The sequence below is a fragment of the Nyctereutes procyonoides genome, unplaced genomic scaffold (assembly GCF_905146905.1).
Source record: "Nyctereutes procyonoides isolate TBG_1078 unplaced genomic scaffold, NYPRO_anot_genome, whole genome shotgun sequence".
NCBI classification, from domain to species: Eukaryota; Metazoa; Chordata; class Mammalia; order Carnivora; family Canidae; genus Nyctereutes; species Nyctereutes procyonoides.
The window spans coordinates 48973020-48992376 of NW_026575125.1; the positions used below are offsets into that span (position 1 = coordinate 48973020).

General features: G+C 52.9%; 1 protein-coding gene across 3 annotated transcripts; it reads right to left on the minus strand.

Moving 5' to 3' along the window:
* Positions 1-259: 259 nt before the first annotated feature.
* NLGN3 (neuroligin 3) lies at positions 260-19062 on the minus strand. Of its 3 annotated transcripts, XM_055338283.1 has the most exons (7): positions 18572-19062; positions 17884-17943; positions 13810-13869; positions 11873-12022; positions 5710-5895; positions 2808-3597; positions 260-2188 (listed from the first exon to the last, which is right to left on the minus strand). In XM_055338283.1, the coding sequence occupies exons 1-7, from the start codon at positions 19026-19028 to the stop codon at positions 1345-1347; spliced, it is 2547 nt and encodes an 848-aa protein (XP_055194258.1). In that variant the 5' UTR covers positions 19029-19062; the 3' UTR covers positions 260-1344. The 3 variants fall into 3 exon arrangements, with proteins under 3 accessions (XP_055194258.1, XP_055194259.1, XP_055194257.1); XM_055338284.1 differs by lacking the exon at positions 17884-17943; XM_055338282.1 differs by lacking the exons at positions 13810-13869; positions 17884-17943.
* Between the last annotated feature and the right edge of the window lie 295 nt (positions 19063-19357).

Consider the following 19357-nt stretch of genomic DNA (forward strand, 5'->3'; position numbering starts at 1 on the left):
GGTACTGAGAGAAGGCTTGAGCCGCAGGAATCCAGAGCAGAGCTTTGGGTGGGGCAGAGGGTTATGGGGACAGCAACCTGCTTAAGATTGGACAGACCTGTGTGTGGGGCCCAGCAGGGTATAGCCCGGGCTTGACTCAGCTTAAAGGCACAAGATGCAGAAGCAGGCTGAATTCCTAGCCGGCAGGGGCGCCCTGCTGGGAGGTCTGTTGGGGCAAGGCCTGTGCAAGGGAGGCAGGTTGGGAGTGCTAACTGGATTTTTTATTTTTATATCAAGACACTGTGTTTAAAATTTTTACAAAGGACAAACTCCATGAGTTTCCGTTAGTGTTTTAAGAACTTTTCTTTAAAAAAAAAAAAAGCCAACAACAACAAAAAACACTGCCTTTTTGAAAGAGAAATGACAGACACAAAAGAGACTCTGTAAAGAAAATGGGGCGAATTTCTGATACCGTGACCCCAAGGGCAGAGGCAGAACCCAGATTACACCCAGGGGCCCAATAATGACATGGTCTCCACCAGAACCTCATTCACCAAATATAGGGTCCCCTGGTCTAGCCAGGCCAGTACTCCTGGCCTTTGGGGAAATCAGGTCACCCTGCAGTCTCTGCAGCCCTCCACAGGGACACAGAGATGGCTGGAGAGTTCTCCCCTATGGCCCTCCAATCCCATCCAGCAGTAGCCCCTTCCTCCTTCTACCCCATGGTCTTGCTTGAATCCGTTTCTTTCCTGGGGGCTGGGGTCATGTTCCTTGACTGGATTGTGTGAGCACTGGGGGTTCCACACCCAGACAGACATAGGCCTGGAGCCTCCCTTCTGAAGCCTCTTTGCGCTCATGGGTTGGAGAGGCATTTGTTCCAAAATTATTTTTAAAATCAACAAAAACAAGACCCAGAAAAAAGACCAAGTCTGGGGGAGAAAGAGCTACTCTGCTCTTTAAAGCTCCCAAGTCTGGAGTTGGTCGGTGGTGCAGTTCCAAGAGAGGCGGAAGGCGAGCACCAAGGGGGTGTCCAGCTGGTGCTTTCAGGCCCCCAGAAGTGTCTGTGATCAGGCTCAAGGAGCTGGCTTCAGCTGCTGTTCCACAGGTCCTCGGTTTTCCAAAGACTCATCTGCGTCCCTATTTGAAGGGTTTGTTCAGGTTTACTTCCTTATTTGTGTTTTTGTACATGAGGGTGCATGTCCACATCTGTCTATGTTTGTGCAGGTGGGTCTGCTGTCGGGTGTGGGTGCGTGCGTATACATATATGTCCGTACGTGTCTCTCTGTGTGTGTGTCTGTGTGTGCATATGTGTCTGTGGGTGTGGGAGGGAAGGAGCCGGGAGATAGGCTGTGCTCTGGGCTGGAGCTATACCCGGGTGGTGGAGTGTGAGTGGGGCAGCCCAGTACTATTGAACCCTGCGGCAAAGGTGTTATAGGGGTGCAATGTCTGCAGCCCCACTAAGGAGTTGGGAATCATAGTGATGGTGTTGGGTGTCATGAGTGGGATGTCATCAGGGGAGCGACGCAGGGTCAGCGTGTAGTCAGGCAGTGCAGTGAGGCGCAGTGTGTCATGGGGGGGGGCAGCCTCACATTCATGGTGGGTGGGGCCCAGCTGTAATGCTGCCAGCTCCTCCTCAGGAGCAGCTCCCAATTCAGGGGCCCCGGCTCCCCTCTGAGGGCTAGGCTGCCGCAGGGGCTCCTGACGCCGTTTGTCCTTGCGGTAGTAGAGGGCAGCAAAGGCCAGAACATTCAGGAACAGAAGGGAGGCCCCCACAGCGATGGTGACACTTAATTCAGTGGAGTAGTCACGAGGGTTCTCCACCAGGAGTGGCCCTGCATCCTGGTCCCCATTCCAGGACCCTTGGGCATTCTCATTGCTGTAGGCAGGGGAGATGGCTGGCCGCTTGGTGCTCCAGGTCTTGCTGTTGGGCCTGCGGGTGATGTGGGAGCTGTGGGTGGTATCCGGGGGCGGCACTTTGGTGGTTGTGGACGTATAGTGGAACATGTCATGCAGGTTGTATAGGTGGGGCACCAGATGTTTCCAGAAGGCCACCTTAGTGGCCCGGTAATGATCGCGGACCCTTGGTTTCAGCCCGATGTGAAGGTAGAGCTGGTCTCGGGGATTGTATTTGGACCAGGCCACTTCCTCAAAGCGGTTGGCCTTGGTGTGAATGAACTTGGTATCCTGGGGGACCGGCTTGTTGGGATCCCTGAAATACCACATGGAAATCTGGGATCACCACTCTACCTGGATGAGCAAAAGGCCCAGAATTCTTCCTCTCACACCCACTTCTAAACCTCTTCCCCAGCCCATAAATTCCCACATTTCCATCATTATTCAGGGCCCTTTCCTCTGTCCATGCCCCTCCGCTTTGCCTGTTGCTATGGCATCATGGAAATGGTCTCATCCTTCCCTGTGCCCAACCTGTAAGGTCATGCTATAGATGCTTTTTCTTCTCACATGCTACCAAGCATCCATCAAACTTTTCAGCCCAATTTTTCCAAGAACCCTTGAAAGGCTCTTTATGAATGTACTTTATTTCCATTTCACTCGGCCTCTGACCATCTAACTTTGAATCCTATAGTTGTGCCAGTAACTCCCAGGGCTGCTTGGTCCTAATGCTAGCTAGTTCTGAGCCTCTACAAAGTTTTTGAGGGAAGAAATGGCACGAAAGACTCAAAAGGAGGAAGTAGGAAGGGGGTGAGGAGGTTACCAGGCAGGATTTGGGGAATATCTCTTAAAAATATGACAGAAGATGTTTAGAGAGAGGAACAGAAGAGAGGACATGCTGGGGTCCCAAAGAAGCACAACCCCCACTTTCTCCTTACCCGGTCTTGGCAAAGTTGGTCCAGTAGGTCATGACGACAGCGCTGAGCATAACGTCATTCTTGGAGAAATTGCAGGGGAAGAGGTCAGTGGGGCCTACCATAGGAACACCAAAAACATAGGGTACTTCGTCCCCATGAGCTGCATCTGACCAAGCAGGCTTCATGAGGCTCTGGCAGTGATGGTAGAAGGCATAGAAGTAGGTGGGTGAGCCATAGCGGGCGTGCAGATCAGCGGTCACCACCGAGGGCTCCACCCACTGGTGGTCAGTGAAGAGTGCCACCAGTGTTTTGCGGCGGGTCTCCGGATTGTCACGGTCTGCCCAGTCTGTGTACATGAACTTGATGGTCTCCCGCAGGGTGTCCTTACCCTCAGGATAGCCATATAGATTGTCCACAAAGTTGGAGACTGAGTAGTCAAAGTCGGTGCCAGAGACGCCATCCTCAGGGTCAACCACCCCTTCCACGAACTTGAGTCCCTCGCCCTGGTTGACCCCTAGCATAATGTCATAGTTGAGGAACTCGCCCTGCTCCATGAGAATCTCAGGGTCATCAGGAATGACGTCCCCATCGATCACAGGGCCAAAGGCCACATGGTAGCGGGCTGGCTGGATGTCCTGCTCTACTAGCTCCTTGGCACTCTTTTGACGAAGACAGTCCACCATGTCCACTGTGTCTAGCACGTTACAGCCTACCTTGTCTGCCAGCAGGCTGGTATACTTCACTGGTTGGTAGTTCACAGCCCAGCTGGACAGAGCAGAACCACTTTGGATTATGGCCCTCTGGAAAAGCCCTACAGAAGATAGGCATCCCCGGATCAGATCCATCATGTCACCCACAGCCTAGGCCTCTCTTACCTGTCTCTGAGGGGCAAATCAAATACTTCCTCCTCATTCCTTTGTCACTGAGGCTGCCCTATGGGTGAAAGGAGCTATGAAGAAAGAAGAAACCTTTTATCTGGGATGATGGATCAGGACCAGAGGAGGGGTTGCTGGGCCCCTGCACTGATTTATCCCCTGCCTGTTTCTTGCTTCCTTGTTCTGGGATGATGGTTGGTAACTTGGGGGTTAAGGAAGTGCCAGAAAGAATTAACCCCTTGGATCCCAGACATCAGCTTCCTTCTGCTCTCTCTCTTTATCTCTCCTTGTCTTCCCTTCTTGCTTCCTGCCCAGCTGGGCCCAGCTCTGTGCCAGCATACCACCAGGGAGCTTGCGCTTCCACCACAAAGGGGTCTTTTTCATGAGAGATGAGAAATGCAGGCAGGAGACAGCCTCACATTCTGGGAGTTTGGGGGAAAGATTCCTGAGGGCAAAGGCCTTGGGATCTCAAAGTCTTCGGGGAACGTGCTCTTCCAGGGTGTAGTCTCTATAGAGACTTTCCTTTTCCAGAAACTACTGATGCCTCAGATCCAGTTTTTTCCCAAGCCAAGAGGGAGCCAGTCCCCCAAACTCAAAAAGTGGATTATTCTTCTTCCCTACCTCCCCTGAGGGGGAAAAAATGGTATCATGCTCTCCCTGGCCCCAACATTCCCAAGTAAGGGATAATCTGGCCCTCAAGTATACAATTCCTTTCCTCTAAAAGGAAGGCAGTTTGCAAGGGTAGAAAAAGAGGGATAGAAATATAGATTACTACTTAAGAGAAAGCCTTACTTTTCAAAAAATTATTCTCCATGAATCAATTGCAGAAAGACAGAGGGAACAACTTTTTACAGCAGCCAGGCCCCTTAGGAGACAGCATACGGCAGCACTCCAAGAAAGGCCTTCTCCTCTCAAGGAAATAGTTCTTTACCAGAGGAGGTGCTATTCCTCTTTTCAGACAGGGGCGCCCTCACAGACGGTCACCTCACCCTCCTTTGTGGAGAAAAGTATTCCTGTCACCTAGAAACACATTCTAAAGTGTGATGCAGATTTCACCCTGGTCTTCCCTCACTAGGGTAGTCCCTGGAGGGACAGAGGCAGAATGTCTAGGTCAGATAGGGGTGATTTGTCTCTCTCAGAGAGACGGGCCTTCTTCAAAGAGGGACTAGAAGTCTTCCTGTGAGAATATCACTCACTCACAGGGTTGATTCCAGCAAAACTACCTTGTCCTCTCTCACAGATTTCCTTACTTCGGAGAAGGGCACCTATTACAGGAAGATCTCTTCTTTGTGAGAAGCTCATCTATGCCTCTCAGAGACAGAATGTGCTCTAGAGCCCAGAGGTGAAGAGAACTTTGCCTGCTATGCCAAAAAAGGGGCCTGTTCAGCTCCCTTAAAGAGTCACTGGCAGAGGGACCCATGGCAAGGAGAGAGGCTTTTGTCTGGGCTAAAAATGAGAGTCTTCCCTTAGGGGTTGTATAGGGAGGAAGTCTGGTGTGGGCTACCAGATGGCTGCCCCTCAGAAAAAAGCCTACCCCACAGGTTAGTGATCCTCACTGTTCAGACCCATCTCCCCACTTAAGGACAGTTTCCCTCCTGTACAGACTTGTTCTTTAGAGAGAAAGGCAAAGAATGAGTGTTTCTTATACCTAAAAACTAATTCCCACCCTAGATCTCTACCCTGAAGTCACATGTCCTTCCCAAACTGAAAGAGTTGCCCTGCCCCCAAAAACCCTCCACTGTCCCTTCAGAGACACATTCTACTCCCACTCAACCAAATCCAACTTCCATCATGACAGAAGGAGCATCTTGCTTTCTCAAGATATAAACGGGATTCTCTTTTTCCCTCTCTCACAAGGGGAGAATTACTTCTTCTCCTAGGGGAAAATTCCCATTCCACTTCTCCCCAAAGGGATGCAAAGCTGTTAGAAGAGGGCTAGCTGGTTCCCTGGACACTCTGGAGCTTGGGGTGGGGAGATGGGGGACCTGAGGCTCAGGGTGGGCAGCTGACACTTTGCTAGCTCACGTTTTGCCCCAAATGCTACTCACCCTCTGAGTGATGCGACAGAGTGAGGAGGCTAACACAGGATGCACCGATGCCTGAGCCAAAGACAGTGATACGGCGGGGATCACCACCAAAGAAGGCAATGTTCTCGCTCACCCAGCGGAGGGCCTGGATTTGGTCAAGGAGCCCATAGTTGCCCTTGGCAGCCTGATCACCGGTGCTCAGGAAACCTGGATTCAACAAAGGGCATGAGGACAGTGAAGGTAGAGGGATGGGAGATTTGGGTTATAATGGCAGGCAGGAGACTGGGGATGGCGGTGGGGGTGGAGGGCATGAGGACAGAGGATGGGCATGCAGTGTGGTTCTTTCCACCTGGCTACCCTGTACCATAGCTCCTTTCTGCAAACTCCAGCACCATCAATATAGGAAGGATCAATTCCTTGCCACCCACCCATTCTCCAGTTTGGAGGAAGGGGTCTCCAGACTATTCAAGGGGGACCCTCCAGCTAGGAGACTTAAGCTGCAGGAACTGCAAATGGCCAGGCCCCTGATGTGCTATCCGGGACATTACCCTAGCCCCTGGCAAGACAGAGTGGAATGGGCAGGGACTCTGGAGTCAGATGGTCCTTGGTTCGAGTCCTGACTCTACCTCTTACTAGTCACATAGCCTTGGGCCAGTTATTTAAAATATCTGGGCTATAGTTTCCTCTTCTGTAAAATGAATATAAAAATACTTCAAAGGGTTGTAGTCAGGGTAAAATGAACATAAGCATCTCTAATATGCACCGCACTCTCTAAGTCTATAATTACTTCTCTCTCCCCTTCCTCCTCTCTCTGAGGGAAGTGAGGATCCCAAGAGGCAACAATCCCTAGGCTCTGCTTGCCCTTCTCCTGCAAATGAGCCCATCTACACCTCATTCCAGGGCCTCGAGTGGCCCCTACCTTTCATTCTCAGGGCCGGTTCTCATTTCCCTTCCTCCAAGACCTAATGAATCAGAAACTCTGGGGAGGAGGCCCCGCAATCTGTGTGTTTAACAAGCTCTTCAGGTGATGTGGTGCTTGCTAAAGTTAGAAAACCACTGGGTTAGACCATCTTTTTCATCTGGTGGAGAAATGGGGAAGTCAGTGCAGTGTGTTACCAGAGAAACAGGTCTGCCCGCCCACCCACCAGGATTTGCTGCTGAGGAGACATGTCACCATGGAGACTACCTTCCCGCCCACCTGCTGGGATTTGCTGCTGTGGAGACTTGCTACCATGGAGACTACCTTCCCGCCCACCTGCTGGCTATCCCACAGAGATGTCCTATATTCCTCCCCCACCACACACACACCCTGCTTCCATTTCAGACTGATCACGCTGCCTCGTTTCATCTCTCGTCCTTGATCTCTAGGCTCCATGGAAGGGCTCTATCTTGTCCTGCCCTAGGCTTTTGGAAGGGTCCTTTCCAGGTGGGAGTCATGGCGCTCTTGCACCTTGGAAACCCACACCTAGATCGGTCTATTTTGACTCCATGTTTACTAGCTCGCTCACAGCACCTGGGATCAAGTTTTTGCAAGGCCATGTCTGGGTGCCCTGAGCTCACGGAGAGCTCTCAGGCAGTCCTGGCAGCCCATGGGCAGAGGCTGGAATCGAACAGACTCCAGCAGGCCCAAGACCTCATCCCTGTCTTTCTCAGGTCCTTCTGCTTCTAGCTTCCGTGAAAGAAAAGGGTTTCACCCTCTTCAAGGGTGTTATTAATTTACATTTGGTGCAGTTACATATGTAAAGTACTTAGTTATTCCTCTCAAGACTCAATCACAAGCCCTCTTTAGGCGAGGAAATGTGAAGGAATTAGAGAAAGCCTGAATGAGGATGAACGGAGGAGCCCTTGTTCCTCCAGACAAGGGAACCAGCTTCTCCTCTGCCGGGCCCATTCACACATTGAAGCCGGTGCTGCAAGTCTTCAAAAGTCTGCTGACCAAGATCCAACCCAGCTGTCCAAGCCCGAGACCCTCCGGCAAAAACCACTATGTGCTTCCCCCAGCCCTCCTGTCCCCTCTCTCTTCCTTTCTCCCTCCTCCATATTTTCTTTCCCTTTTCTCTTATGGAAGCCAGAGTGGCCCGGGCTTCAGCCTCGAGCCAAGGTAGCAGCAGGGGCAATGTATCAGTGCGTCTGTCCCATCAGCAGGAGGAGCCTGTGCCCAGATGTAGTAGGGGAGATTTCTCCAATGTGTCTGGATTCCCCCGGTTAGGAGCAAAGGCCTGAAAGGGCTGGTTGGAGGAGTCAACTGTCACTTGTAGCTCCCCGAGCTCCCACCGATCTTGGGATGAGAGGCGCTGAAGCATGCGGATGATGCCCTGTCAACCATCCCCTACTACAAGAGTCCTGTGTGAAGTGCCATATTCAACAGGCTTGGGCACATGATCCAGCAAATGTGACCGACCGTGAGCACACAGAAACCTGGCAGTGCAGTAGAGCAGTCATTTGCTGCTAGTTCCCCAGTAACTCAGCCATCCACAGAAACCACATGACACTGAGAGCTGAACTGCCTAACTCCGTAAACTGTCAGAAGAAATCTGAGAGTCTCCCTGGACCCAGGTCTATACTGCCATCTACATAAGGTGCCCATCAACAGAAGACGAGGGAGTTTGGCACACTGTCCCCAAACCACAGATCTCTCACTCAAGGCTTAACATTTACCAGGTTTTTGGTTTGTCTGAAGGGTACCAGAGCAAAGACGTAGGATAGATTCTGGAACCCAGAATAAAAATCTGGCAAGCCCCTACTTCCTCAGCCCCAGGGATATCTACATCTGGGATCCTGCTGTGGTCCCTTTCTTTGGATGGTCTCCAGCTCAGTGTGTTTTGGGGGATGCTCCTCAAATAATAAGATGGGATCCATGGACTGGCCTGTGACATTCTCCAAATAAATGAATCACCCAAGATGTCCAAAGAAGCACCTCAGAGTAGGTCATCTTTCTGGGCTCAGTGCTTCCAGAGAAGCTGAAGGGAGGGTGAATGTGCATGCAACTGGGGCCCCAAACTGGCCGCCTGATCTGGGATGCTTGAAGACACAAAACAACAAAGTGTCGGCAACACGGCAAAAGCCCCAAGTGTCAGGGACAGATCTACGTTCTACATCTGGCACCAAGAGACAAAAACATCTTGCATGGACCCAGAATCCAATCAGTGGCTTATTGGTTACATTTGTGTTGTAGAGCAGGCAGTGAAGGAGACATAGGAAGTGGTGGGGGAACTTCTGACCAAATCTCAGGTTATGACTCCTTCTGAGGTTTGGGCAATATGTCGATCATTAACATCTGAGGCCCAAATAATAATATTCCTGCTCCTAGATGTGCTGTGCTGGTTATCCAAATGAGAGGAGGCTATAAAAGGAGGGGGATGGGGGCAGTTTCTAACCTGAGCTCCCTGAATGAGTTTTGGTGGTGACCACGGAACCATTTCTATAACCTCTTGAGTGTGTGTGTGTCCATTTTACTGGGGGAGAGTCCATAGCTTTTATTAGAATCTCAAAGGGGTCCAAGACTCTCCCAAAGGTCAGAAACTTCTGATGGAGAAACTTAAAGATTAGAGAAGCGGAAGGTTATCAAGTACTCAGCAAACCAGGATGCCATAGTGAGCACTCCCTGGCAAGAGCCTCTATGGAACCCACAGCTCTCACAGTGATGCTTCTCATCCTGACTCTCTCCATCCCATCTCCTCTTCTCTTCTCACTTTCTCCCCTCTTCCCCCCCCTCCCCGCTCCTCCACTCTTTCTTTTCCTGCATCCCTAGCTGGTCCAATCATTGAAAACCAAAGTGCATTCTTAGTACTCTCTAGTGCTTTCCAATAAAACCAACAGAATGGAGCTTGGTATGTCTCATTTTTTAAAGCAGCCATGTCACTCTCACTAACAAAATAAGGTCGCAAAATTCCTTCTGGCCTTCAACTACTGTGTATGTGTGGCTGGGTGTCTGTGTGAGCTTACTTGTGGATATTCCTGACTCTCCAGGAACTGTGCAGCTAGCTTATGGATTTAAGGCCCCCTTCACCTCCCCTTCACTGTCAGAGACTCAGGTCCACTTTCTCAACAGGACAGAACCCTCAAGAGAGCCTCGCTGGGAGGTCTGGGGCAACTTGGAAAGATAGAGGAGCAGCGGCCAAACCATCAGACCCAAGCCCACCAGATGTCTTGCGCACTTCATCCCTGAGATCCAGATGCCATTGAAGGGACATGGGCTCTGCTGTTTTCACGGAATATCATTTCTCCAGCCTGAACCCCCAAGACATGTCTTGCTGGCCCACCGAGTAATAACGGTAAGTCAAGAAAAGATTGCCTTTCTGTATTCATAAATGGCACCAGAAGTGACATGCAGTACCAGGGTCTTTGGAATTAGAGCTGGCAAAAACAATACACTCAAAAGCAAATTAAAATAAGGTCCTGTCAGCCAAGTGGCCAAGTGGCTGCTGGTCCAGAATTTAGGCCTCCAGCCCTGATGCATGGCATAGCCACCCTCTCCCCGCCCACTGGAACTTAGAAGACACAAGCTCTTTGGACAAGTTATCTTCTTCATGTCCTTACGGGGCCATATGGCTGCATGTGCCCTCGGAGGCCTGGGTGAGTGTCTGAAAGGGAGCAAGACCCTGTATGTTGAGTCACCCTCTCTGAGGTACTTGTTTACCTCAGGACCCTGGCCACAAATAGGCAGTCCTAGTCATCCAGGAAGAGACAACACAGAGGCGCAGCCTACATCACAAAAATAAGTGGGCAGATGAGAGAGGATGTGTAGGGAAGGGCAGCTAGGTATATATGATGAAGCATTTGAGAAGTAAGCATGTATGTGTGGGAGTGCATTTGTGTAATGAGGTGGGAGGATATGGGGATATAGGCACAGAGAGAGTAGTGGAAATTTGTACATGTGTATATATATATGGGGTAAGTGTGGGGTATGTACAAATGTAGAGGTATGTGCATGGATGGATCTGGAGGTCAAGCAGGGATATATGGATGTTTATGTGTTTGTTGGCTGGGGGGCTATGTACATATGCATTCTGCATGTATGCAAGCTCTGGTTGGGAGGAGTGTCCATGTGTGCACATATATGTGGGATTGTGGGTATATGTGTAGGAGGTCCATGGGTATGTGCATACGGTGGAGAGATATGTAAGTGTGGTGCATGGGACACATATTGTAGACGTGGAAGCAGGGATATGAGGGGTGTGTGTGTAGTATTTGTGTATGTATTGGGTGGGGAGATGTGGACATGCGAATATGGATACATATGCATAGGGTGGGGGAATATTGGCTTGTGTTTACATGGGGAAGGTGAGGGACATATGTGTGTATGTGGGTGTTGGAGTGAATGAGGAAGTGAGGTGTGCAGGGGGATATGGTTATGTGTGTGCATGCATGGAAGGAATATTTATGTACATTTAAGGTCTACACGTATGGGTCTTTGTGTGGAGTGTACACATGGGGGTAGAAGAAAGTGTGAATGTGGGTATGTGTAATGTGTATGGGTGTAGCCGTGGCTATAGAGATGTAGAGGGGCGAGATATATGGGAATGGGGGCAGTGCAAGAAATCTGTGTACATATGGGGTACAGATGTTGAGTGTACAGAGGTATATAGTATGTGGATATGTGTGGGGGGAAAACTGTGTGGAGTGTTTATAGAGTGGTGGGGAATGTGCATATGTGAGACGCAGTTTGTAGATGTGGATTTTGGGGGGTTCTATATGTGTATGGGTATATGTGTGTATTTGTGGGGTGAGAAATAATCGTATGCATGGGCAGCATGGATGTGTGGCCATGTGAGGGTATGTGAGCATATGGATATGTGACAGGTTAGAAGGAGTATCTGTGTATGTGTGGGGTTTTTAGGGATGTGGGCCTGGGAGGGTAGTGATAGGGGAATGACACTAGAAAATTAATGGACCCTGCGAAACTCAGCTAAGCGAAAATCTGAAAGCAGTGACTTGGCTTGAAACTTAACAGAAGGTGTGGAGTTTGAACTGAGTTTCCAATGGCAGCTAAACATTCCAGGAAAGGGCCTGGGGACACGGGGAAGCTCCCAGCACTTGGGTAGGGACTGTGTGATAACAAATGGCATTTGACTACAGTCATTGGCATCCGCTGAGAACCAAGGCCAGCATTAAATCCCCAGCATTCTTTCCTCCTTCCATAAGGACTCAGTCTTCCTTCTAGGCACCTAGTAGGGAACCATACCTAGTACCCCAACCCGATAGTTGAGGGTGATGACGATGACGTTGCCGTAACTGGCCAGGACACTGCCATCAATCATGTTGCCCGTCCCTTCCATGTAAGAGCCTCCATGGATGTAGACCATGACGGGCTTAGCACCACTGTCCCGGATGTCTGCAAGGAGAAGGGGTGAGACACAGGCTGGGTAGGATGCCCTTCCTCCCCCACCCCCACCAGCCCTGGCCGGGGCGGGGGATGGGTTGTGGGCAGCAAAGCTATCCCAGGTGCCAGGACACCACCACCAGCTCTGAGGGCAGGACTCATGGGGCTGCTCAGCCTGGACTCAAGTGTGGGCCAGAGACTTGGCCAGAGGACTTCAGCGCCGTTTTTAAAGACTCTGGTTTCAGCCTCCCAGCTGAAGGCAGTCAGCCACACCTGTTGGGCAGGGAGCGGGAGGAAGAGGAAGGCCTGGTCTCCTGAGCTGGATCAAGTGAGTCCCTGCCCCGGGGCACCCAGGAGTCCTGGGACCTGACATGGCTTCAGAGAGCAGGGGCTGGGGAGCCCTGAAACCCCCAAGACTAGACCAGTTACATGGAAATACGGCCACTGGCAGCAGCTGGCCCCCCCAGTGCAGACAGAGACAAGAGGGGTGAGAGTAAGGGGTGGCACAGGGAGAGAACAAGGAAGGTTGTGGGTAAAAGGGAGTGAATGGCAGAGACGGGGTGTGGGGGACCTTAAGTGACATGGTTTCTCAGCCATGTGCCCAGTTACCCCATTCTCCCTGGGCATCAGGCAGACTTAACTGGAAGCACTGGGGATGGGGAAGAGGAGAGGAGGAGGCCGAACTAAGAATGAGAGAGACCCCTGCCTCGCCATCCCCCACCCCCACCCCAGTCAGCATTAAGATGAAGATGGAGCCTTCCCAAAGGCCATTCATTGAGAGACCTCCAAGCGGCTGCTCCCAAGCCCAGGCAGTACAGTGGCATTGGAGCTGGGCAGTCAAGAGAAGGCTCCCGGCCTGACCACCTCTACCTGCAGCCTCTCAGTGTGTGAGCTGGACCACCACTCTGCCTCACCAGCAAAGCCCTACCAGCCACCAGCAAGGGGTGGGGGGGGAGGGGGTCCCCCTGAGCTGTTTGGCACCTCCAGGGGTGGAGGGGCAGGGCCAGGGCAAGGAGGTAAAAGGGAATGCTTTCTGTTGCCAAGCAAACACAACTTGTTTTCCCAAGGAAGAAGGAAGACTGGTTCAAGCATCACACGAGGATCTTATACCATCTATGGACTGGGCTGTGGCGTTCTGGCCTCAGCATTTTAGCCCACAGCCTTTCTGCCCCTGTCCTGAGCCTATTGTGGCCCCTGACCCCGAGGACAGGTCTCTCTTTCTGGGAGGGGGCTGGGGAGGTTCTAAGTGGTGCTAATCTCCAGCCCCTTGGGTTGTCACTGCCTCACTCCTTCGTTCAATATCCTGCCAGGCCCCTCTCCCAGGAGCCAGTCTCCCCGCAAAACACAAGTGTCTCCTCTGCCAGTGAAACACAGGTATGTCCTCATCATCCAGTTCCCTTCATGCCTTTCCCAGCCTTCCCTCTGCTCTGCCTTCTCTCCATTCTCCCTGCCGATCAGTAGGGGCAGGTGCCCGTGAACCACAGAAGACGGGGGAGGAAGCTGTCTCTGTCAGTGCCCGCTGCTACTGGAGGGCAGAGGATGGGGGTAGGGGACTGGGGCGAGGAGGAGGCCTGCCCCCTGGCTCTGCTCGTGGTCTCCTGCTTCCACCAGCTGTGTCCATCACCCTGGAACGCCCAGTGGCCAACCAGGCCAAAGATGGATGAACAGCCCAACAGCCTTGTATAGGAACAGAAACACACCAATGGACGGACAGACAGACAGACGGGGCTTCTCCCCATCGAGAGGGGGAGGGGCTCTGTGCCATGCACCAGCCGCCGCGCCCTGCAGCCCCCAAATACCTTCATCTTCATCCCCGTCATTATCCGCTAAGTCCTCGCCCTGTTTCTTAGCGCCGGATCCTGGGGACCAGACACGGGGAGACACAACAGCACAGAACAGAGAACAAAACAGAGAGAGAATTCAAAAACAGCATGACTGCAGTGTGGCCCAGCAAGCCAGCTCTGGGCTTGGGCCCAGGACAGGCAGGAGGGATGGCAAGAACCAAGGGAATGGGTGGGCTGAGGCCCAGACCTTCATCAGGATGATGGTGTTGCAGGCCCCTGCTGTGCTGGCTTCCCTGCACCTCCCTGCCCTGCTTCCCTGTCCCCAACAGCCCCTCTCAATCAGCTACCTTCCCGGAGGGAGCAGCATACGGGCCAGGGCAGAGAGCCAGAGGCCCATGCAAGGACAGGATTGCTCCCAGGTGGAAGGGGGCTGCAAATGTGGACACTGGTAGGCTGAGCTGGAGAGCAGGGGCAGCCACCGAGGGTGACAGGTGGCACTGCCAGAATGTTGGATATGGAAGTGAGCTATTAGGGCAGAGATGGGGACTGGGACCCCCAGCCCTGAGCTACCTGGGCCCAGTAGGAAGGCTCATGCGGGGCCTCAGCTGACCCTGATTCCCAGAGGAGAAAATAAGAGATAAAGCTTTGCCTCTGGTCTTCCTCGTTGGGGCCCCCTGCTCTGGCTAATGGCAAATGGGGTTCTTGCTCCCAGGAACCAGGCCTAAGAGCAGCAAGCACTGCCTGGAGATCTAGAGAGAGCTAGAGAGGGAGGGAGGGAAAAGAGGAAGGGGAGGAGGAAAGAGGGACGTGAGAGAGATGGAGAGAGAGAGAGAGAGAGACAGAGACAGAGAGAGGGGGGTAGACAGAGAAATAATAACAGCTCCTACCATATACCGAATATTTACCATGTGCCAGACACTCTACTGCTGCCATATTGTTTGATCCTTACACCCCAATGAGGTAAGTACTGTCTCTATTCCTGTTTCACCAATGGGGAAACTGAGGTTCAGAGAGGTAAAGTGACTTGCTCAAGATCACACAGCCAGGAAGCACTAGAGGTAAGATTCAAACCCAGGCCTGCTCAACTGCAAAGCCCATGGTCTTTCCACTGCACCATACCACCTTTCTAGGATGGGGGAAAGGGAAGGAAAGAATCAGCGAGAAAAAAAGTGGAGCGTGGGGTGGAGGGAGAGAGGAAGGGGGGGAGGAGAGAAAAGAAGGGACCCAGAGGAGAGAAGAGAGACATTGAGGACCTGTGGGTAAGCTGGCACCAATTCTCTTTCCTGTTCTAAGGAGATGATAGGTGCATCTTGGGTATGGCTGTGGAGAAAGAGGACCTGCTGCCTGGATGCTGGGCAGAGTGGGGAGACAGAGGTCATTCCACCAGTACCCCAGGGCTTACCCTCTACTCTGTGACACCAGATACTCTCAGCCTGGAGGCAGCAAATAGTCCCCTTTCCCAGCTGGTCTAGTCACTGGTGACTAAATTCCCTTACAGCTACTAATCAAAACAGGAGCCTCCCTCATATTACAAAATGGCTTTTCAACTAGGCCAAGAGCTGGGCCAGAGGGGCAGGAATGGCCTCTAGCTTCCCGAACCACCAGGGGCAGGAATGGCCTCTAGCTTCCCGAACCACCAGTGGCACCTACCGTCTTAACACCTGCCAGTACTGCCCTTGGAAATGCCGTGGGGCCTATGGTATCGTGGCTGGCACAATGGACAGCCCCCCCCCCCGGAGGAAGGGAAGTACTCATCCAAAACATGCATTCCCTCCAACTTGATGGAGTGGAAGTGGGGAGAGGGGGCAGATCCTCCCCCGGAAATCCCTCACTTCCCAAGGGCACTGACTTAGAAAGTGGGTCCCTATTGCACACACACTCTCTGTTCCCCTGCTGCCCCACCAGGAGCATCCCTGGGTTGCTGCGTTGTCCCGGCCTCATCTGTGACCTCTTCTGTGCAGATGCCTTTGCTCCTTCCAGCGCAACCACCATCCCTGGTCCCCACACTGTGCTGCTGCAGGGTCCGTCTGGACCAGGCCTACCCTATGCACACCACAATCCTAACAACCGCTGCGGAGGGGATATCTCTCCCCCCTGAAGTGGGGTCAGAAATTCCATTCTGAATGGCCATCCGGCCCTGGATAGGGAACTAATTTGAGCCATGCCTCGAAATTACCAAATACCCTCCCTGCACGCTGTCTGGAACTCACTTCCCAACTTGGCCTGTGGGGCTCAGCTGAACCAGCTTAGTTTCAATCCTAGGACAGGAGCTTCATCAGAGTAGCAATGAAGACTTTATCCATTATTCCTGAATTGTGCCTTTACCTCATACCCCTCCAACAGCCCTGCCTAGCACACAGTGCCTAGCACATGGCCTTGCCCACAGTCACTGATCCTGATAGGCAAATGTTTGCAGTTGAGGGGAGCTTCCAGTCAGCTCTCTAGCCAAACTCTGAGGACTGGACTCCCCTGGGCTCTCACTGGCACCCTGGGGAGATGATTCCTCCTAGGAAGAGTTACCGTCTAGTCATCCTCTCTCCCCGCAGCACACCCCCACACCCTTCAAGCAAGTAACCCACAGGAGCAGGCTTAAGAGACTTTCTTCCTGAATTCATTCACAGGCTAATGGAATGTCAAGGCTGGAATGGTCCCCCTACCACCTTCAGAGGCCAAAGTGGAAGTCCTTTTGTGTGTGTGTGTGTCAGGGGGCTTGCCTAAAGTCTGTCTCACTGTGAGCAGAAGAGAGGTGGGACTTTCAGGCTTTGGGGTTCCCAGACCCATACTCTTTCTGCAATGCCACTCTTGTGGGACAAGTGTTTGCTGCTCGCCTACAGGATGTGAAGTCCTAGGCTGAGTGTGGGACCTCACACTGTCCCTAGAGCCGCAGGCCCCCCTGGGTGCTTCCAGGTGCATCAACAACACTCAGCACACACACACACACACACACACACACACACACACTCAACATGTGGATTTTGGGAATGTGTCCCCTAGAGATTCTTGCTCAGCAGGGAGCATCCATCTGGCCAGGAAATCCTGACAACCCCAACTCAGGGAAAGCCTGCCCTAGGATTACAAAGGAAAACAAACCCCAATCTTGCCAAAAGGTTGTAGGGATCAGGCTGTGACTTTTCACCTATTCCTTAAGCTGGTACTATTTCCAATTTGGCCCAGCCCATCCACATTTCACCATTGTTTGCAGAGTTGGGGAGGTGGGAATGACCAGATGGGAGCCTTGCCTGCTACAGTGGAAAGAACACCGCCCTGAGGGTCAAGAGACCCGGGTTTTGGCCCCAGTTCTGCCACCGACCAACACAGGGCCTTGAGCAGCAGCAAGTCACTCCCCTGGGCCTGTTTCCTCATCCGTAAAATTGGGAAACTGATTCCTGCTTTACAAGCTTCCAGAGACATGGGGAGGATTTTACGAGCTAAGTATGAAAAGTGCTTTGCAGAAAACATGATGTGGTATTTGAACAGGAAGAATTATTTCTGCAAGGAGAACAGACACCTCCCAGCAAGAGGGTAAATGTAAAATGCAGGATCTCATGCCTCCTTTAGAGTCCATAGTTCCCAGAGACCCCCAAGATCTAGCCACCAGACCAGCCTGGGGCACTCAGCTATGCTGTGGCCAGAGGTGGAGTCAAGGGTGACTTTGGTCTAAACTTCAAGGCTGGAAAGTTGAGTCTAGACTTTGCACTCAGGAAAGAGTACATAGGGATGAAGCAGTGGCTCCCTGCTGGAAAAAGGGCAGAGGCCTTTGGCTCCAACTTGGCTGTCTAGAGTCCCCCACCTCCACCCCCCTCCACTGAGGTGGCTCAGAGAAAACCACTGGCTCTGTCTTCGGCACATGCGTTAGTGTGGAATTTGGAAGAAACGGGGTTGCTGCTTCTGCTCTGAACCGCCTTAGGCCACCAAATCCTCCCTGCAAAGCAGCCAAGGCCCTTGGCTATGGTGGAGCTCAGGCCTGCTCACCGACCATCCCCTGAGCCTGGGCTACTTGAAGGAAGGCTGGGTCCTCAGGGGCAAGGGCAGGTGGGCAGGCAGCCCTCCCTCTCTCTCTCTCTCCCTCCCCGCCGGCTCGCTACCTACCTCCTTTCCTACAAATTTTCTTGTTGGGCTTTCGGGCGCATTCCTTGGAAATCCGCTTTACTGTAAAATGAATAAAAAACTAAAAAATAACAGGAGGCCTCTGCTCAGGGGCATGCACCCCCATCCCCCCAGGCCCCAAGAGCTGCTCTGCAGGCGGCACATGGCAGAGAGCCTGTCCCACCATCTCCTTGTTTCTGTCACTTACCTGAGTGTGACCCCCGCGGGAGGAGGCATCAGCTAGCCAAAGAGGAGGCATCTAAGTGATGCCCACCAGGCCGACCCCCCCCCGCCCCCCACACGCACCCGGCTCCCTCGGCACACACACCTACCACCTTTCAAAACAGGTGGAATGGCAACAGGGGGGCCTGGTGGAGCCAGCATCCTGGGCAGCTGCCAGCAGTGACCCATATTCCCCCAGGGAACCCCCGTCCAGCACTCAGGCCCTAGATCCATCAAAGCTCTCAGGCCTGGCCAGGCTCCTCCTGGTAACAGTGTCACTCACACATGGGAGCTCAGACAATGCTGGGGGAGGGAAGAATGGGGAGGCCAAGCTGAGTGATGGTTAGAAGCATCTTCATAGACAACGGACAGATGCATGCTGCAGGGCACACACAACCACATGCGAGCCACAAACACAACAGGGCGGGCGGGAAGCAGGGAAGGCACAGTGCCTGGCCGCAGCACTCACCATCCTCTGTGGGCACATAGACATTCAGGTAGAGGCAGTCTTCATTGGGCTCCTGGATGTAAGTAGCGACAATATCCAAGTTGGCAGTGAACCAGACAGGCAGCATGACTTCGGGCACAGCCGTGTGGATGTTCTGGGGGCACACTGGGGGAAAGTGTGTGGCGTTCCGGATGCCCGACCAGGAGGGGGGTGGCTCAGGGGGCAGGAAACGTTTCTCGCCGATGGGGGGAGCTGCGTAGGGCACCCCCAGGTACTGATCCACAGGCCCCAGGATCTCACTGGGCAAGGGTACCCGGGCACCCCTCAGCTTCCCAAAGTGGGTGTTGACTGTGGGCGCTGGGGCCTGGGTACTGGCCCTCAGCACCAAGCTGAGGAACCACAGGGTGAGGTACAGGCTCTGGCCAACCGTGGATTCGGGGCTCAGGAACAGCGAGCGCAGGCCAAGCCGCAGCCACATGTTCCGGGCAGGGGGACCGGCAGGAAAGGCAGACTCCGGGGTCACAGCATCAGCCCAACAGGCAGCCCCTTCATGGCCACACTGACTTGAACCTCAAGACTGAGCTCTCGGGGGACACCTACAGGTGCCCCAGCAATGCAGAGAGGTTGTCCAAGCACCACAGCTTCAGAAAGGGACTCCCTCAGGGCCAGACAGGCCTGTGGAGAGAGGGAAGCATGCGTCACCTGACATGGTCTGGGAGGAGGGCTAGGGGGAGTTGCTTCTTTGCCCCCCTCCCCCAGCTGGGCTTGGGCTGTCATCCCACAGTGAGGAGAGTTTTCCCATGCCTG

Coding starts and splice junctions, on each gene's coding strand:
- NLGN3 (XM_055338283.1), bottom strand. CDS start 19,028: ATGTGGCTGCGGCTTGGCCTGCGCTCGCTGTTCCTGAGCCCCGAATCC. Junction 17,944..18,571: donor CTATGTGCCCACAGAGGATG/GTGAGTGCTGCG, acceptor TTCATTTTACAG/TAAAGCGGATTTCCAAGGAA. Junction 13,870..17,883: donor GAAAATTTGTAGGAAAGGAG/GTAGGTAGCGAG, acceptor TCTGGTCCCCAG/GATCCGGCGCTAAGAAACAG.